Source organism: Chaetodon trifascialis, chromosome 24 (assembly GCF_039877785.1).
Source record: "Chaetodon trifascialis isolate fChaTrf1 chromosome 24, fChaTrf1.hap1, whole genome shotgun sequence".
In the NCBI taxonomy this organism is placed as follows: domain Eukaryota; kingdom Metazoa; phylum Chordata; class Actinopteri; order Chaetodontiformes; family Chaetodontidae; genus Chaetodon; species Chaetodon trifascialis.
The window spans coordinates 14,968,055-14,987,985 of NC_092079.1; the positions used below are offsets into that span (position 1 = coordinate 14,968,055).

At 43.6% G+C, this 19,931-nt stretch overlaps 4 protein-coding genes across 5 annotated transcripts; 1 reads left to right on the forward strand and 3 right to left on the reverse strand.

Moving 5' to 3' along the window:
* Positions 1–476: 476 nt before the first annotated feature.
* eef1b2 (eukaryotic translation elongation factor 1 beta 2) lies at positions 477–3,814 on the reverse strand. Its single transcript, XM_070994140.1, has 7 exons — positions 3,508–3,814; positions 2,337–2,459; positions 2,011–2,143; positions 1,858–1,924; positions 1,257–1,382; positions 690–757; positions 477–601 (listed from the first exon to the last, which is right to left on the reverse strand). Exons 1-7 carry the CDS (start codon positions 3,585–3,587, stop codon positions 515–517), a joined length of 684 nt encoding a protein of 227 aa, XP_070850241.1. The 5' UTR covers positions 3,588–3,814; the 3' UTR covers positions 477–514.
* Positions 3,815–4,479: 665 nt separating this feature from the next.
* Positions 4,480–6,727, forward strand: arl11 (ADP-ribosylation factor-like 11). 2 transcript variants are annotated; one of them, XM_070994144.1, is made up of 5 exons: positions 4,480–4,642; positions 5,453–5,518; positions 5,601–5,716; positions 5,793–5,970; positions 6,574–6,727. In XM_070994144.1, the coding sequence occupies exons 2-5, from the start codon at positions 5,462–5,464 to the stop codon at positions 6,700–6,702; spliced, it is 480 nt and encodes a 159-aa protein (XP_070850245.1). In that variant the 5' UTR covers positions 4,480–4,642; positions 5,453–5,461; the 3' UTR covers positions 6,703–6,727. The 2 variants fall into 2 exon arrangements, with proteins under 2 accessions (XP_070850245.1, XP_070850244.1); XM_070994143.1 differs by lacking the exon at positions 4,480–4,642 and adding an exon at positions 4,775–4,807.
* Positions 6,728–6,843: 116 nt separating this feature from the next.
* ebpl (EBP like) lies at positions 6,844–9,382 on the reverse strand. Its single transcript, XM_070994141.1, has 4 exons — positions 9,046–9,382; positions 8,828–8,897; positions 7,798–7,936; positions 6,844–7,668 (listed from the first exon to the last, which is right to left on the reverse strand). The coding sequence occupies exons 1-4, from the start codon at positions 9,220–9,222 to the stop codon at positions 7,422–7,424; spliced, it is 633 nt and encodes a 210-aa protein (XP_070850242.1). The 5' UTR covers positions 9,223–9,382; the 3' UTR covers positions 6,844–7,421.
* Positions 9,383–10,415: 1,033 nt separating this feature from the next.
* Positions 10,416–17,894, reverse strand: cavin2b (caveolae associated protein 2b). Its single transcript, XM_070958103.1, has 6 exons — positions 17,563–17,894; positions 15,758–15,898; positions 15,576–15,677; positions 13,644–13,910; positions 13,414–13,566; positions 10,416–12,742 (listed from the first exon to the last, which is right to left on the reverse strand). Exons 1-6 carry the CDS (start codon positions 17,818–17,820, stop codon positions 12,377–12,379), a joined length of 1,287 nt encoding a protein of 428 aa, XP_070814204.1. The 5' UTR covers positions 17,821–17,894; the 3' UTR covers positions 10,416–12,376.
* Between the last annotated feature and the right edge of the window lie 2,037 nt (positions 17,895–19,931).

The window sequence follows — 19,931 nt, forward strand, 5'->3', positions numbered from 1 at the left end:
CGCGAGAGCGCGTCCGACAGCTACTGTAACTGAACAGTTCACGCAGGAAAACCAAGAAACATCAAAATGTTTTTGAATATCAGATGTAAATTTAGAGTCAGAGGAACTTTCTAGACTTCTCATCAAACTGACTGTTTCAGGTAAAACAAAGAAAAATCAGTACTGAACCTTCATGTCAGGAAATTAAACCGACCTGAAAGAAAAACGAGAGATTTCAGAATTTTGGACAGTTACTGCAAACTGATTTTAAAAAGAGGAAAAAACGTCTTTGGAAATAAGAACAGAACCAGCAGATTTACAATCTCTGAACAGAGCAGAGGGAAAACAAACATGTTGTCCCTGAACTCTGACTGACAGGCTCCCCAATCAGCTGACAGTTCCCCAGTCCACCCATCCAACACACCTCAGTCTGAAACCGGCGTCGCGCCACCTGCTGGTAGAACTGAGACCTTCAAAATAAAAGCAGAGACACTCGATTCTGTTGAAGTGCTTTTTATTAACCAGGTGTTTGTTTTCAGATCTTGTTGAAAGCAGCGACATCCATCGACTGAACGAAGTCCTCGAAGGCCGTGATGTGTTCCTCCAGGAGGTCTGTGCCCACCTGATAGGTGAGACACAGGTGACAAGTCACAACTTGTTTTTAAAGGACAAACCCGACAAACCAAAGCCCAGAAGTTACATGTGCTCACCTTGTCGTCTTCAACCACGCAGCCGATCTGCAGCTTCTTGATGCCGTAACCCACCGGGACCAGTTTGGCTACAGAGAGGAAATAAAGTGGAAACAGCTCAAACTGCAGAACTAATCAATACGTATCAGTCAAATGAGAAGTGAACACGTCCGTTTGGAAACCATCAATAACTCTGCAGAGCTTTCAGATCTGAAAGTTTCATCTTATGTTCAGCCGAAAGATGGTGAGTTAGATCATCATCACTCAGTGTGCAGAGACTCGCTGTTCCCATCGATCGATCACTCACTCACTCGTCAATAACGATAGAGCCTATTGAACGTTCCATTTTACTCTGAAAAAACTACTAAACGTTATAGTTTACTCATGAAAAATGGGGAAATTTTACATTTATTTTGATAAATTAGTGTCAAAAAATAAAAGTTACTGAGAACAGTTTGAAATATTCAAAATACTTGTACTCCAGTAGATGTACTTTGTGCATCTTATTGTTGTAGTTTTGGTACTGCCCACCCCAGTGCGCGCAGTACTGAACATAGTACAGTATGTGGTACTGTGTAGTTTTCTTACACTGTCCCCAGACCAGCCCGTCCATCTGAATGCTGCGAACACACTCCTCCAGCTTGGCCATGTCCGTCTCGTCGTCCCAGGGCTTGACGTCCAATAGGATCGAAGACTTCGCGATGAGGGTGGGCTCTGAGGGAGGGGGAGGAGTCAGTTACCACGGAAACCACTTCACACCACTTCACACTACCGGGAAGCCGAAGACTCTCTCAGGTAAACCAAAAAGGTGTCCATCAGGCGATCAGCCGAAAGATGGTGATTGGTTAATCATCATGAAGAGTCGGCCAATCGGAGACCGGCGTCAGCTCGACGTTACGTTTCATCGCCTCTCGACCTGTCAGGTCTTGTCTGCTGGAATGTTTTTGTAATCAATTCTGATCAGTGTTGTTAGTAAATCGTTAACTTGAGGAGAGGTGACGTTAACGAACTGCGTTTGTTTTTCCAGCAGACCTGAGATCAGCCTATTGATCCGCTCTGATGTGCTCTCTGATTTCACTCCATTCTAGACCTGAACGGTCACATGATCCAGGCCGCCTCCTCGGCGCATACACGTTATTCTGAGGGTTTATCCGGTAACGAATCATGTGATCGGCGTGTTGTGACGTACTCTTGGCCTTCTTGGCGGCGTATTCTGCCAGACGCTCCTCCTTCAGCCTGGCTGCCTCTGCGTCTTCCTGCAAGAAGCCAATCAGGGAACACTTGAGACAAATCCAACAGAAACAACAAATCAAGTTTCTCAGTGACATCACCGCCACCTCACCTCGTCGTCGGAGCCGAACAGGTCGATGTCATCGTCGTCTTCGTCGTCCTTTGAGGCAGGAGCGGAGCCAGAGGTGGTGTCAGCCACACCTGCAGGGCCGTACTGACCCAGAGGCTTCTTCACACCTGGAAGACTGACGACAGCAGGAGGCGGGGCTCACTTCACTGATGTGACACACACACACACACACACACACACACACACACACACACACACACACACACACACACACACACACACACACACACACACACACACACACACACACACACACACACACACACACACACACACACACACACACACACACACACACACACACACACCTGTTCTTCTGGCTCTGGTAAGACTTGATGTGGTTGTACCAGCGGAGGGCGTGACACAGGTCGGCTGAGGGAGGGGACGAGATCGCCTCAAAGACGGCCACATCAGCCTGAGACGGGACGTACCTGAGGACAGGAAACATCATTAAACTCTGACGTTAACATGCCGCCGTGATGTGAGTCCATGCTAACTTCTGATTTCACACGTGAATTCAAATTGTGTTCTTGGATCAGTAGAAAGAAACGTTCACTCGTTTCCCTTCAGTCCTGATCTGGAACATGACGACGCCATGACACGTCTGACCAGCAGGACGGGCGACTGACGAACTCTTCTGATTAAATGATTGGACGATAAGATGAGGGAAAGTTTGGTCACTGATTTCTGTCCGTTGTCTTCAGATGAAACATGTAGTTTACTGACAAGCGTCATTAAACTTCAGTTTGTACAGAAATCAATCAATCAATCAATCAATCAATCAATCAATCACATCTTTACCAATACGTTCAGATGATCGTGAGGGGGTCCATCTGAAGGTGAAGCTCGTTTTGAAGAACTAGACATCAACAATCAATGATCAATGACTGGATGTACGCGTTAAATGTGCACGTGACCTGCAGTATTCTGACGTCTATAATCTACGTTTTCCTCCATTTCTACAGCTTGAATAAGAACACATCAAAATCGTTGGATTTCATCTCTTAAAACCAAAAACACAGTTTCAGACACACTTCAGATTGTGTTTTCAAGGCTCTTATTTAAACGTAATTTAAGTGTTTATCTGTATTAAAGTACAAACGTGTTAAAACAGACTGTCCCTCTGCATATTGACGACACGTAACATGGAGACAGTTAGCATGTTAGCACCATGTGGCTCGATGCTAACTAACAGTAGCATAAAACTACTCTATATCTACATCGACTAAAAATAAAACTTCACTTGAAGCCTTCAGTTATCATTTCGCACCTCTTTCAGACTGAGCCGGATACATTTAAAGCTTCCTGTTGGTTTCTTTGTTATATTTTAACTCTTAGCTCCGCTAACAGCCTGTTAGCTAACTGTTAGCTCAGCGTACAACCAAGATGGCCGCGCCGGCGGCAGCTGCCAGTCTCTGCAGCGGAGAAACGGAGCGTAACGGAGTTTTTACCGTTTTCTACCGGCACTACGGGACTGACCCCTCGATGTAGCTGCGATCCAACAGGAAGTCATTCAGCACTTTGAGGCCGGAGGCTGATTTCAGGTCACCGAAGCCCATGATGAAGAGGAACTGCTGAGGAGGAGGATGAAGACGCCGGCAGAGGAGCCAGAAGAAGGAGGGAGGAGGCGGGAGGAGATGGCTTTATAGCCGGAGACAGACCCCTCCTCACCGGACACCGCTCCTCCTCCTCGTCGATGACTTGGAGGAGGAAAATGATGAAGACGGACGAAGATTCAGCCGTAAACGAAATGTTTAAAATAAAGCTGAGATCACAGGAAGAGGACAAGGCAGAACATGGAGATCCAGTCATTCCAAGACATTTTGATAAAAACAAAGAAGCTGCAGTTTATTTCATTCAGTTTTATTGATGATAAAAGTGAAAAACTTTCAGTTTGCGCAACATTTTAATTTCAGAGGATTTCTTCTGTCATTTTTGTTTCTTTGTGGTTAGTTTCACATGAAAAGTGCTTACAGTATTATTATTATAATTATAGTTATTATTATTATTCATAAAGTCTAAACTTTCACCACAAACAAGCGGCTCGGTGTCCTCGTGTTCTTTGTCTTCTTTGGGTTGTTTTGCTTCAGCTCTCAAACACTTTTTTTTGCCATGAATTTGATTTTTTTTTCCTTTACTGAACATTCAATAAGAGCTTGGCTTCAGATTTAGGACATGAGCCACACTCGTCCTGAACACGCCATCACACTTCCTTCGCTCTTGACAGAAGTTGCGTGAATCTGAAAGTGTTGATGCTCGTGATGCTTTTCCGTCAGTTTGACTGAAGAGAAACTTTGTCTGAGCGCTGTGAGCGCTGATCTGCAGGCAGTCTGCAGATAACAGCAGCTGTAAATGTAAATCACCAGAGAACACAAACAAAAGAGGTCTGTCTCATAAAGTTTTATTTGAAAAAAGAAAGATGGAGCGACATTAAGAGACGGCCGTTTTCTTCTTCTCTGTCTTTAAAAACAGCCTCCAGACACTCCAGCTGCCTCCGGCACAAAAATGCGGTCAGACCTGTCACACAGTCACATGACCCGCTCTGAATGAATGCTGCTCTCCTATTTGCTGACGGTGTGAATCAACCTGAACACACCTGAGAGATGTTAGACAGGTGAGTTCCAGTCAGACACAGAGCTGAGATCGGTCTGAAGGTTGAGTTTTATCAAAACTGGCCAAGAAGAAGGAGAAGAAACAGAATTAGAAGGTCAAAGAAGAAAAATCGCATCTGCAGGATCGAAGAGCGATGGGTCAAGCTCGCAGCTCCACCTCTCCACAGGTAAATCAACACATTTTAACTCACCTGCCAGGCAGGTGTCCTCCATGTGTCAGTCGGTATGTTTCATCTGCGACAGTTCTGCAGATACCAGTTCCAAACACTTTGAATGATTGTACTGTGATGAACTGGCAGCCAGCAGGTGAAGAAGAAGAAGAAGAAGAAGAAGAAGAAGAAGAAGAAGAAGAAATCTTTTATTAGTCACATTTTGACTCACAACATGCAAAGTTAGGGAGGGGAAACTGCACACGCCTTTAACCCATCCTTGGTCCGTCCTTCAGGTGAGCTAACTCCTTTAGTGTCAGCTCACCTGAAACAGAAGAACCAGGAGAAACGCTGCAAAACAACAAGCAGTCACTGAAACAAACCATGAAAAACGACAAGAAGTGACCAAATGACACAGCTGCCATCTGCCAAAGAAGAAAAATACGTTCAGTTGAGTCTGTTTCACACGTGTTTGTGAAATGTTCTTTTCACTGAGTTTCCTGCAGTTTGATTATGTTTATTTTCCATGAACTGATCTGTCTATGAAGCTGGAGGCCGTTTCATCTGAAAGTTACTCGTTCGTGTTTGTGACAGTGAAGAAATGACTTCCCTGAACTCTCATATGAACAGAACCAGATCTTTCACCTGTGTTGGTGTGTTCAGGTGATCCTGATGGGTTTGGACTTGGCCGGAAAGTCGACTCTGCTGGCCAGACTGCTGACAGGACAGGTGAGACTCCTCTGAACAGGATGCAGAAGAGCTGATATCAGTGTCTGTCCAGGTGTGAGTGTGATTATCTGTAAACTTCAAGGTGATGGAAACGTCACCAACCATCGGATTCAACGTGGGAACGTTGGACCTGGACAAGAAGACATCTCTGACTGTGTGGGACGTCGGTGGACAGAAGAGCATGAGACCCAATTGGAGGTAAATATAAAGCAGACACTACCAAACAAACAAACAAACAAACAAACAAACAAACAAACAAACTCTTCTTCTGCAGGTATTACCTGGATGACTGTAAAGCGTTGGTTTTTGTGGTGGACAGCAGTGACCCAACCCGGATGCCAGAGGCCCAGAAGGCCCTGAAGAAGGTCCTGGGTGATGAGAAGTTACGAGGAATTCCTCTGATGGTTCTGGCCAACAAGAAGGACATGCCAAACTCCATGACTATACGAGAGGTATGAAACCCAGCCCACACGGCCCACCAAGAACCCAGCTTCTTCAACTACTGAGAAAACTAATGACGCAAAGAGAAAGCTTCCACTTTCTCCACATAAAAGAAAACCAAACAAATTGGTTCAGTTTAGAGCAAACCAGTCCAACCTGGTCCAGAAAATCTGAGAATTAAAATAGTCTTAAAATAAGTCTTAACCTGAAAGGAGCAATGAAGGAGGAAACATCCCAGCCGAGAGTGGCGGGGTAAAGTAAAGAAGAACATTCCTAGTTAGGGAACAAGGAGAAATGAAGCTTCCTAGTTAGGGAACAAGGAGAAATGAAGCTTCCTAGTTAGGGAACAAGGAGAAATGAAGCTTCCTAGTTAGGGAACAAGGAGAAATGAAGCCTCCTAGTTAGGGAACAAGGAGAAATGAAGCTTCCTGATAAGGGAACAACCCTAACTGTAACCTACTATACAACATGGTGAGAGGAAGCTTCCCCCGTTAAGGAACAACCCAAACATTTACCCAAACAACTACTAGATGGAACTTTTTCCTCTTCTTTTTCTCACCATGGTCTTCCTCCATCGCTCTTTCCATCCTCTTCCTCCTCCCTGCCCCTCACAGATCTCCAACCAGCTGGATCTGCCCAGTTATGCCGACCGGCTGTGGGAGATACAGGCCTGCAGTGCTCTGAAGGGACTCGGCCTCCAACAGGCCTTCGTGTCCGTCAACAAACTCATCAAGAAGAGCTGAGAGGAGGAGGAGGAGGAGGAAGACTAGGCGGAGGTGGGGGGAACGGGTGGAAATGATGTGAAGGAGATGTTTAAAACTTTCAACATTTCTTATTTAAACTAAAGGAAACTACGTAGAGATGTAATAAATATATAAAGATGCTTCATTGTGCCGTTAAACGAGTTTAACAGGAAGATACCTGAGATTATCCTTTGAACTTTCTTAAATTAAACTTGCTATCAAATTTTTCAGCCAATCAAAATGCTCTATTCTATCATCCAAATACTGCGTGGTAAATGTAGAAGTACTCAGTAAATGTCAGACTTTGATTAATATGTTTTCCAGATGCACAAATTAAAAGACATTTCACAAGTGAAAACATGAATCTGATTAATTTCTCAAGTATCTAAAGTGATTTCATTTATTACATCATGTTATTTTTACTTCTCCTCAATGAAAAACAATGAAAATCACTTTCTGCTGCTGGAACAAAGGAGACTGAACTGAACAAACAGTATGACAACATCTACACTCTGTCACCTGTTCAGGTGAACTCAGGTGTGTCCTTTCCTGGTTCTGAGAACAAACCAGATTTGATGTCAGTCATGTGACTTAATGTGGCTTCGTGTCTATGTGGATTTCAGTTCCTGGGGGTCCTGATCCTCCACAGAACTCTCCATCGGCTTGGATCAATGATGTTGATTGATTGGTTAATATTCTACAGACAAGCATCGTCATCTCTACATCTTCTTCCTCATCACGTGGTCGTCCAGCCTGAGCATGTGCATTCTCCTGAGAGAGAACCAGGACTGGACCAGCAGCAGAGCAGGGACCAGGACCCAGACCCCGTTAAAGAAGACCAGGTAGACCCACAGGTAGAGCCAGCTGGACGTGTTCAGGCTGGGACTGCCAACCAGCCAATCAGGGCAGAAGGTCATCCAGCCACCATAGAGCTCGCACACACTCAGAGCGATCTGCAGGAAGTGCCTGTAAAGATACAGCTCATACACTCAGTACTGCATGTACCTGTTGTACTCTTGCCTACACTGTCCTTCAGTACTGCGTGTCTGAGCAACAGAGTGAGCAGAGTCCTGTCTGTCACACTTGCAGCTTTACCTGTAGTACTTGTCCTTCAGTACTGCGTGTATGAGCAGCAGAGCGAGTACAGAGTCAAGAACGACTGTCAGAATTTCTATCGAGACGATCGTTGGATCAGAAATCAACCAGCGATTGTCAGCTTTACCGTACTCCTTCCCTACAGACAGACAGACAGACAGACAGACAGACAGACAGACAGACAGACAGACAGACAGACAGACAGACAGTCAGTATCAGACAGACAGACAGACAGTATCAGACAGACAGACAGACAGACAGACAGACAGACAGACAGACAGACAGTCAGTATCAGACAGACAGACAGTCAGTATCAGACAGACAGACAGACAGACAGACAGACAGTATCAGACAGACAGACAGACAGACAGACAGACAGACAGACAGACAGACAGACAGACAGTCAGTATCAGACAGACAGACAGACAGACAGACAGACAGACAGACAGACAGACAGACAGTATCAGACAGACAGACAGACAGACAGACAGACAGACAGACAGTCAGTATCAGACAGACAGACAGACAGACAGACAGACAGACAGACAGTCAGACAGACAGACAGACAGACAGACAGACAGACAGACAGACAGTCAGTATCAGACAGACAGACAGTCAGACAGACAGACAGACAGACAGACAGACAGACAGACAGACAGACAGTCAGACAGACAGACAGTCAGACAGACAGACAGACAGACAGACAGACAGACAGACAGACAGTCAGTATCAGACAGACAGACAGTCAGACAGACAGACAGACAGACAGACAGACAGACAGACAGACAGACAGTCAGACAGACAGACAGTCAGACAGACAGACAGACAGACAGATACAGTTAATCTCCTGTACCTCAGACAAAAATACTGGCTGAAAGTAAAATGAAGTATCAAAAAGTAACTCGTTCTGTCAGATAATCGTAATGCAGTAAAAAGTACGACGTGCTTCAGTGGAGTAAAGGACAAGAAGAAAGGAACTCAAAATTCTCAAATCCAGAAAGTGAAGCTGAAAACAAAAAGTTAAACTTACAGAGTTCAGCCAGCAGACCCTCAGACGTCTCCACTGTCCCAACCACAGACATGTAGACAAATGGACCCTCCTGAGGACAGACAGACAACAACCAACCAGAGAATAAATAAATATTAAAAAACAAACAATAAAAAACACCCAGAAACATGAAAAGTAAAAAAAACAATAAAAACTGAGGAACGATCAAGACATGTGACATAGGTCCTAATTGGTCATACCAGTGTCAGGTGGACGATGACATCATAGAAGAGCCACAGCAGGATCCACCTGTCCTCTGCAGAGCTCCGCCCACCATATCTGAATGTCAGCAGGGTGGCTGCTAACACCTGGATGCTACATGCTAACAGAGACAGGACAGAGACCAGAGAGAGGCCAGGGGGCGCTGCTGAGTCCATCTGCTGTGATAGAAGAAGAAGAAGGATGGATATGGTACTGTGGAGGCAGGAGTACTACTACTTCCAGGACAGGTAGTATTCTGTAGTAGCTCTCTCCTCAGACTGAGCAGGACTCTGGATGAAGAATCAAGACCAAAGACTGACTGTGGAGGAACGACTCAGGCCATACCCCCACCCCGCCGTCTTCATTCGTTATGTTGGCTCAAAGCACCGCCCCCAAGCCCTCCCATTGGCCTCTGAGGAGAACACCCCACTCCCTGGCCCTGTGCCCTCCCACTGATAGAGCAGAGGTCAAAGGTCAGCAGAGTCTCAGTAGAAACCAGACCACATTCTGAAAACACACAGTAATAGTAAAAATAGGGAGCATGATAACAGCATGTTATTTGACTTACAAAAACATGTTTTCAACTCATACAAATAACTTCAAACACTGAAACATGAACAAACAACACCAAAGACAAAGACACACACAGATAAATAAACATTAGAATTAACATATTCAACACTTCTTACCTTTTGCTGATTATCAAATTAAAAATTCAAAGTAATAATTCAAAGTAGTAGTTCTTTAATAACTCATCTGCTGTGAAAATATTTAAATACATGTTTTGAATAATCTGTTTTATTTCCAAACTGATGACAAAGAGCTTCACATTGAACAGAAAACACCAATATTAAAATAAAGTATCGAGCTGAATGAAGTGAGGCAGCTGAACCACAGAAGAAGAGTGTTACTGTCAGTGTTCATCCAGCAGGAGGCGACACACTCCACACTGAGGGAATCTATGGATCAAGGAAAAACACTCACTGATCCTGAAACAGCCCATCAGTAACAGGTGCGTTCATGTCAAACAGAGAACAGTGAGGTCAGATTAATACCAGATTCTCTTCCTTCCGCTTCAGTTAGATGAAAGAAACCCGCCGACTCTGTAAAGCTGCAGGTTTTCTTCCAAGTTTACTTGTCAGGACTTCCTCGTCACACCAGAACCATCAGACTGATCAGCCGAGATGTCTTTATTCTTCAAGTTAACAAGTGAGATTAACACTCTGAATCTGAGCACCGAGTGAGTCAGATGGCTCACAGGTGTGATCAGGTGATCACATTCAGTAAAATCACATTGACATGCGTTCGTATCTGGACCGAGATCCCATTTGAATGAATCTGAGGTGAAAATGACAGCAGGAAACGGGAACATGGTTAAACTGGATTTTATTGTTTATTGTCAGGGTTCAGGTGATTCGCACACACCTGGGATGTGACAGTCTGACAGGTAAAATGAGTCAAACAGGAAATGTTCTTTGGCAGCAAAACTTTTTAATTTGCATCAAAATAAAATGAAAAGGAAAGAAAAACAGCGACTTCAATCCTGAAACAACAGCAATAAAAGAGTTTGAAGCATCAGTTGAAATGAAACAGGAGAGAGTGTGTCAGCGTTAGAACTCTGTGTATCATCAGTATTTCTGAGTCTGTCATCTCTTTAGTCTGTGGATGATTCTGACTGGTTCCACAGATCAAACTGTTTGGTCGATAACTTTATCATCACTGTTTCAGTTATTAGTACTTATGTTAATAAGCATTTAAACTGACACACACACACACACACACACACACACACACACACACACACACACACACACACACACACACACACACACAGAGGCTGTACGAACTAAACAGATCAACTTATTGATAATTGAAAATCAAATACTAAAATTTCAACCAAAAACATTTCAGACAGCACTCAGAACTCATTTTAATCAGAGATATTTTAACAGACAGGGCCACACGGAGATCAACAGGAGAACCTTAAATGGACCCTAAGAAAAGGTTTGTGTGGAACCTTGGTGGACCCTCAGTTGAAAATTAAGGGAACCCTATAGGGGAACCCAAGTGGAATGTCAGAGGAACCTTTGGGCAACCTTGGAGGAAACATAGGGGGATCTGAGTAGATCTTAAAGAAACTTTGGAGGAACCTAAGAGGAACCTAGGGAACTGTTAGAGGAACTTTTGGCAAACCGTAGGGGAACTTTGGGATTACCTTAATGGAACACTTGGAAAACCTCAGTGGAACCTTAGAAGACCAATGTTAGAGGATGTTAGGTTACCTTAAGAAAATGGTCAAGGGACCTTTAAGGAACTTTAGGGGAATCTTAGACCAATTTTAGAGGAACTTTGGAGAAACCTTAAGATAACATGAGGAGAACCTAACTTTCTGGGAACCCTGGAGGACCTTGAGTAACCATATTGGAAACTAGAGGGACTTTAGTGAAACCATGAGGAGTCATTTGGTGAAAGTTAGTCCACCCTTTGAGGAACAGTAGTAGAACTTCAGAGGAACCTCAAGGCCACGATAAAAAATAGTATATTGGGGGATCAACAGCAACATTAGAAGAATGTTAGTGGAACATTTTGTGTTTTCATGGATCTGTTTAGCATCATGTTCACCGAAGTAATCGTTGACTTCTGTGTGTTTGTGAGAACCTTTTCAGGGTGATGGACAGTTTCAGACTTTCAGCTGGGTTCCATTGATGTTTCATTAATCTTATTGATCTGCTGATTATTAGTTATCATTCACTCAATCACCATCTTTTTTAATAAAAAAGAAAGAATGAACTTAAAGAGGAAACTAAAAGGGATGTTTAACATGCAAAGAATTACTGTCCAGAAAAAGTGACAAATTTCTTTATTTTTTATGCTTTCAGATCAGTTGAAGAATTAAAAGTTAAAATTCTCCAACGTCATACGAAACGTTGACCTAAAAATTAATTTAACAGAGTGGAAAAGAAGCGCTTGTGTGAGGTTTTTTTTTTTTTGCCTTTAACTCTTGATAAATTTATATTTTGGAGATATGTACGTGTCAGATTATCAGATATCTGAGCTCTTGAATTAATCTGCGTTTGTGGAGGTTTATCAAAAAAAAGGAGTATTTATCGAGAACAAAACAGCTCTAAAGTTTAAAGGAACAGTTCAGTTATTGACACCCATTCTGTTTCCTCTGAGAAAGTAAGTTGCTTCATCGCTGCTATTCAGACGCCTGAGTGGTATCAATCCGAAGATCTGACTCTCACTTAGTGTTGAACTGTTCCTTTAATATTCTGATCAGATCTGTTTTGTCGTTCTTGAGCACCCATGAATCTGAATAATAATGAATGTTTAGGATTCCTCCTCTTTCTCCTCCTCTGCTCCCCTCTCCTCTCCTTTCTCCTCCTGAAGCAGGGTGGAGGACAGAGCGTACTCCTGACTGACTCCCTCTGAAGCCATAGACAGATCTGCCTCCACACCTGCCCCCTCCTCACCTTCCCTCTCCTCCTCTATCAGCTCCCTCTCCTCCTCTGCCACCTCCACTTCCTCCTTTATCTCCTCCTCCTCAGCTGGAGCCAGCTGGGCGTGGACCTCCGTGAAAGGGATCTCCTGCTCAGTGCTGGTCAGCGAGGAGAGCTGGATATCAGCCTCGGTAATGACCGACTCACCAGTCTGACCGAAGTTTTCCGGGGGCTGAGAGCTGGAGCTGCTGCGGGGCTGAAAACAGAAAGTCAGAGATCAGGGGTCACAGGAAGTGGAATAGTACAGGCACTTTAGTGGAACCTTGAAGGAACTTTCAGTGAACTTTGAAACAATCTTAGCAGACCCTCTGTGAGTCACATTTAGACAACCTCAAAGAGACTTCAGTTGAACCTTGTGTCAAACCTTGGGGAATGTTAGAGGAAACTTTGGGTAACCTCGAGGGGAACAATGAGGAAATCTGAGGGAAACTTAGGGAACATATTAGAGGAATCTTGGGGGAATCTGGAAACATGGGAATCATAAAGGAATTTTAGGGAAAAACCAAAGGAACCTTTGGGGAGCTTTGCTGGAGGTTCAGGGCAACATCAGACAAAACTTAGGAAAATGTGAGCGAAGTGCTGGGGGACTGTTCTGGGACCTTCAGGTTACCTAAATTGGAGTGTTTTGGGTACTTAAGTAGAGCCTTACTGAAGCCTTAGTGGAAATGTTAATGTATCCGAGCAGATATTAAAGGGGAACCATTAGGGAATGTTACAAAAAATTTGGTGAATATACAAGGGAAGCCTAAAGGAACTTCAGGACGACCTTGTAGTAAACCTGGGGGAATGTTAGACAGAACATTGAGGGTTCCTTTATATAATGGTAGGGGAATTTATAGTGTTTGACACTATTCAGATTCCCAGTACCTTCCTGATGCTGAATGTCAGGGGGGAAACCTTCAGGCTGGAGGTTTTCTGCTTGATCTTCTCTCGTTGCTCTTGAGAAACAATCTTCGTTCCAATCTTCGTCATCTTCTTCTCGATGTTCTGCCTGGAGAACGCCTTCTTAAGACTGTCGACCTGTAGAGAGTTCATCAGTAACACCTCTCTGTCTGACTTTACATCTGTGTAACGATACAGCTGTCTGTGGTTCTTACCTTCTTCAGACTGGACTGTTTCAGTTTCTCAGCTCTGGATTTCTCCATGTTCTCCAGGTCATGAGGCCACATCTCCTCATCCTCTAGTTCCGCCTCGAGTCCAACGTCCTCATCAGATGATAGGTCGATGGTCTGGAGTCCACCATCCTGCGAATGATTGCCTTCGACAACGCCCTGTACTGATTCATTGCCTTCTTCCAAAATCTCATCACGAGGGAAAGGAGGAGGATCCTTCACAAAAACACTGGAGGGGATCTCGTTCTCCTCCTGAAGGAGAGTAAGAGGTAAATATTAATATGCAAGGAACCTTCCCTTGAAAATGTTAAGAGGGCTTCAGTGGAAGTATATTTACAAGAATCTTCGAAGAACATTAGGAGATCGTTAAGGGAGTGACAGGAAATTTTTCAGGAGACCTTGCATTTGTCCATGTAGTGTTATGTGGTATGTGCACACTCAGCTGCAGTAAAACGATAATTTCAAACAACAAAGACCTAGTATCTAAACAATAACACAAACAGGAAGATAGAGTCCAGGCAGCAGAGCTGAAAGGCTTCCAGAAAGGATTAAAGGGTTAAAAAGCAGAGCTGACGGGGAACCACACCCACTGAGGAATGCTGGGTATTTTAGGGAGGACAGGAATGTTTAGTGTTGGTGAGATAGAAAACACGTTTGCACTGATACTGCAGTACTGACGAGCTGGTTGGAAAACATGTACAGTTAGCAGAGATTAACTACAGTTTTAATGCAGACTGACTGTAGAATTTGTAACAGTACCACTATTACTGCAGTATCAGGAAAGGACAGTCACACATCATGTGCTGGTTGATTAACGTTCATGTCTCAGGTCAAGCAAACAGGATACTTTAACACATTTCTTATGATGTTAGCAGTACTTACTGTTACTGATGTGTACTTGGACTTTATCTGTGCTCACCTGTACTGGCTCTCATCACAGAGGGAGAACAGCCAAAACTGAGTTGACTTGGTCTTTAGTTACCTGTTCTTACTTGTAATTACTTTTGGGTACCTGGAGTTACGGGTTACTTGTTACCTGTCATCTCCTGTAGTCACCTGTAGTTATCTGTAGTTGTGTGTAATTGTCTTTAGTTACCTGTCCTGTAGTTACCTATAGTTACCTGTAGTTGTGCGTAATTTGTTGTGTCCTGTCAAGTACATACCTGAGAACAGCTGATGGACTTAGCCACTGATTTCATCATAACAACAACTAGACCTCACTCTGACCTCAGTCTCTGTACAGTTTTTCCAGTTCATTTCCTGCAGCAGCTGATGACCAAATTAGGTCACAGACTGAAAATCACCAACAGGCAAAGACAGAGAACAAATGGTGAATGGACTGTGTTTATGTGGAGTTTCTACAGTACCGACCAGTGAAAGTCTTTTACAACACCTCACACGCACATTTACACAGGGAGCAATTTGAGGTTCAATGTTATGGAGACCTTTACTGACAGAGAACATTGCTGCTCAGAACTTTAATGAAGGAGAAATATGTGCATGTAGACTCATTTCTGAAGGGATCTGGGTTGTAAACTGTTCAAAGGGTTCAAACTGGTAAGAAACACCATCCTTTACATATGGAGAACTTCCTCAGCAGCTGAAACTGTTCATGTTCAAGTTCCCAAGTTTTTTCTGAGCACTTAAAGAACTTCTCATCAATGTTTGCTTGTAAGTTCAGACTGAAAGTTAATTGTTGCCCCTTGAGGCAGCAGCTGGCAAACAATCTCAACACGAGGTTGATTTAGTAGCTGTTCTGGAGCTTTCAGTTGGACAGTTTACATTTCATGATTTGAGACAAGGTCTGCCATGGCTGACTTCAGATCTGTAAATGTCTGAGAGGAGTTTCTGGCTCCTGGTGAAAAACCCTCAGGCCTGGAGGAGACCACAGAGGACTTCTAAGTGGATAAAACGCACCTGGAAGATGAGGACTTTGAAGTTATTTCTGTTGATCAGGTGGGCATGATTCGCCTCCAGCTTCTTCACCTGGACACCCTGACGCTCCATCTTATCACGAACCTGCAGAAACACAACCAGCAGTTTAAACTTGAGTTCAAATCTAACTGACAGGTGAAATCTACCTGACAGGTTAAATGTACCTCCTTCATGGTGACGGACAGTTTACGGCTCTTGTCCAGCAGTTTGCTGACAGTGTTGGAGGTGTGACTGTGGCTCTTGGACAGTTTGGTCATATCAGCCTGGATCCCTCTGACCACGCCCTCCATCTCCACCTGATGCACCTGAAATACAACCAGCCAACAAGCAGATAACAGCCTGGATGCTGACTCACTCAATAGTTTAGTGTGAGGAAGCAGAGAAAGTTCGACTTTATTCAAATGTACAGCCTGGTGACAGACAATCAGCTGCTTCAGATTCCCTGTGAAGTGGAAGTGTGGTCTTGTTTTAATGAGAGAAGAGGATGTGAGGCCACTTGAAATTAATCTGCTCCTCTTCAAGAAATATTTGATGTTTGGGTGAGTTAGTAAAATACTGTGGCTGGAGAGCTAACCGCTAAGATCCTGCTGACATTGTGTGACAGTAACTGTGATTTGAGATATAACCTTCCTCAGAAATGATTTCCTTCCGTATTTCCTGGTGTCTGCTAGTTTTTCCTTTACTGTGCAGTATTTGTGCCGCTTTAATCAGGTTTTTGACAGTCTGCAGACACAGTTCACCTGCAGGAGCAGCTGAGTTTAGTCCAACCAGAGACCTGTTTCTGCATTTCTTCATTAACCTTCATTCAAACTGCTGAAGCGATGTTGCTTCATATCCAGACCTTCATTGATTATCTGAAGGTCTGAGGACTGAAATGTGGTTCATAAAGTTTGTAGAGATGATGGACACTGTTTGTGACACCTCAATAAGACTTTGTGCTGTTGCTACCTGTTGAGGTTCTTCTGGTTGTCTGTTGATGCTTTGGTGTTTATAGGCACAAATTTTTCATATTTCTGACTGCTGTTAACCTTTGAAAGGTCCTTTTAGATACATTTGAAAACATAGTTAACATGAATGTTGCCTGATCGTCTGTTATTCTGGAGCCAGTTTGACAGAAAGCTTGTACAAACATGTCATTAAAGATCACTCTGAACTGGAAACCACAATCAACACAAGTACAGTAACAGGAAGCTGCTCCAGAGTTTTAGTGTTCAGACAAATGCTTTTATCAAAAATGCAGCCAAACGTCAAACTTGTGAAATAATGTTTGTTTTCTGGGCAACTGTTAAATTGTGTCTCTGTCAGCCAAGACATTTATCTGAAGCATCAGACTTAGACAAACATGTCAGGAATCAACACTCCCAGCAGAGTTACACATCTGCTAACAGCTTATTTAACCTGCAGCTATGAGCCTTTTGGGTCATGTGACGTCTGAATATAATATGAAAACAGATATTTGAATTCAAAATGTTCATTAAGCAAACCAGAGAAACACACGGACAAAGACAGAAAATGGACAGAGAGCAGAAAATACAGAAACTGAAAAGTGACTCTGAAACAGACCGAAAAATTTTGTAAGTCAACAGTAGCAGTGAAATCATCAGGACAAACAAGCGTGGACTGTTTCTGTCATCAGTTACACAAAGAGTCGACTGACACAAGCAAAAGGACAGGAAAATGTTCATGGAAAACAAATAGCAGTTACAGTTCCGGTTAAATCAGATGCTTTTTCTGGACCTGGCAGACCTGAACCTGGAAGCTTCTCTGTGCTGTGACTCTATTCTGCTGAAGCTGAAGTTGACTGACTATAGTGTTTTGGTTTTTTTGGTAAACTTTGGTTTGGACAGATTTTCTGGGGCCCTGAACCTGGAAGTCTGTACTGCTGTCTATTCTGGACTGAGTAGTGGGATCTGTGCTGGACTTCCATGCTCAGACCTGATGTTGAGGTGTTGCCCCACCCCTGGCTCACCTCCATTTTGTTCTGGTTTTCCTGCACGGCATCAAGCATGTTGACCAGTTTGTCCAGCAGAGTGAGGACCGTGATGGCGTTGACTGGACCCTGACTCATTGTCTCAGGGTCGAATCCGGCCAAGGGAGACGAGGGGGAGGCCTGGTTCTCCTCTGGCTGGTCCTGCTGGTCCAGATAATCCTGGTTCTGGGGTGGGACCAGCAGGTCCTGGCTCTGGTGGGTTTCAGTAGTCACCATGATGGTTCTGGTCTCACACATCAACTTAAAGTCGAACCAAAAACACAAAGAACACCAGCAAGTTTTCCTGCTGTAGAAAAACTCTGGAAACTCTACTTCCCCCGCCCACTATGTGTGTGTGTGTGTGTGTGTGTGTGTGTGTGTGTGTGTGTGTGTGTGTGTGTGTGTGTGTGTGTGTGTGTGTGCGTGTGCGTATGCTGGGCTCTGATTGGTTGGCTCAGAGGAAAACTTTCCAGCTTACTTCCCAGTGTGGAAACGTCCACACCTTTAACTCCTTCACTCCCACAGCTAAAGCCTTCATCAGGCCTTCATGGCAGTGACTTTAAATCCAGAAAACGAAGCTAAGAAGAGTTTCATTAAAGCTCTGCTTCAGAAAAATGACAGGGAACGATGAAAGACACATTTAAGAAAGAAAAATACTGTAAATATCATTTAAAATATTTCTATCAATAGAAAATCAAATGTAAGATAAGTAAATTACAAGCAATGAAAGATGAATTCAAATCAAATGAATAAACATACCACAAAATACCATACCATAAAATCTGATTTGATAAATCATGAATTAAATCAACAATTTCATCATCAGAAAAGTACAAATGAAATGAAATAACTAAAAAGCAGCATGTAAACTTTATCATGACATAAGCTGTATGAAAGGGTTAACTCTCTCTCTCTCTCTCTCTCTCTCTCTCGCTCTCTCGCTCTCTCTCTCTCTCTCTCTCTCCACCTCACCCAGAAGACAGAGATCTGTTACCATGACAATCAGGCAGGAGGGGTATGTTACCATGCCGACTGTGTTTTTGTGTGTGTGTGTGTGTGTGTGTGTGAGAGAGAGAGAGAGAGAGAGAGAGAGAGAGAGAGAGAGAGAGAGACTGTAAGTGCATGTCTCTCGCCCTCTCTCTCTCTCCCTCTGTGTCAATGTCTCTCTGTTCATGGAAAACTGGGTTGTTTCCTTGCATGAAAGGACATTTCACCCCACACAGAACAACAATACAACATTTAGAACCATTTAGAACCGAATTCGTCTGACTGAAAGTGAATCTGAACTCTTCAGTTTTCACTGAAACAAAACATTAAAAGTATTAAAACTGAAGATGCTTCACTAACTGACTGTTTACTGGTTGGTTTTTCCTTCATTCTGGAGCCCTCAGTCCTGTTTGTAAGAGTAGATCTTAAAACTTGGCAGATTTTAGTGGACCGTGGTGGAAAATTTTGCTGCAGTTTGAGGAACCTAGTTTTTGGTTGATCCAGAACCTTCAAGGATTCTAAACTAAAATTGGTATGAAATGTAAAAAGTATTAGAAAAAAATGGAGTAGCTATGAGGGAACCTGAAGGGAACCTTAGGGCAATCATAAAAGAACCTTTGAGAGATCTTAGTGGAACTACAGTGGAATCTCAGGGTAACCGCAGGGGAATGCTTGGAGAACTTCAAGGTACTCTTAGTGAAACCTTAAAGGAACTGTAGGGGAACCTTAAGGGAATGCTGGTTGGACCTCAGCGTAACTTCTGGTGGATGTTAGAGGAACCTATAAGACACTTTAGGGGAACCTGAAGATAATCTTTGAAGAATGGTAGAAGAACTGCTGAGGATCTTTTGGGGAATTGTGGAGGAACTATGGGGGAACCTTCGGGGAATGCATGTCTTTAGGCCTAAAGGGTAATATGACAAACTGCCTGTCCTCCTGGGATGTGTCCACAATGTGCAGCTGTCCTGACAGAGGTGGACTTCTTTGTCTCCTAAGATACCAAAGCTAAGAGATTATACTGAACTTCGCCTCGGACTCAACAGACAGACTGTTTCCGCTCAGAATGTGAACTGAGGATACGACGAGAGTCACGAGTCTCAGGTCACCTGAGGTAAGCAAAGTTCCTTGTGTTCAGAATGCAACACCCAAACTTCATAGCAAGTCTTCTGTGCTGTTCATCTCTATTCTCCTCCATCGAGCCTTCATGAGTACTCCAGACCTCCTGAACCTTCCTCAGTTTCCAATTTGGGAACGATCTCTGTCACAAATTAACATCTTGAACAGGATCTTAAGATGACAGCGACTGGCAGGTGAAAAGTCTCTTTTATTTTACCGTATCATGTCTACGTGTGATGGTATCATAAACAAACTGTATTTTGGTG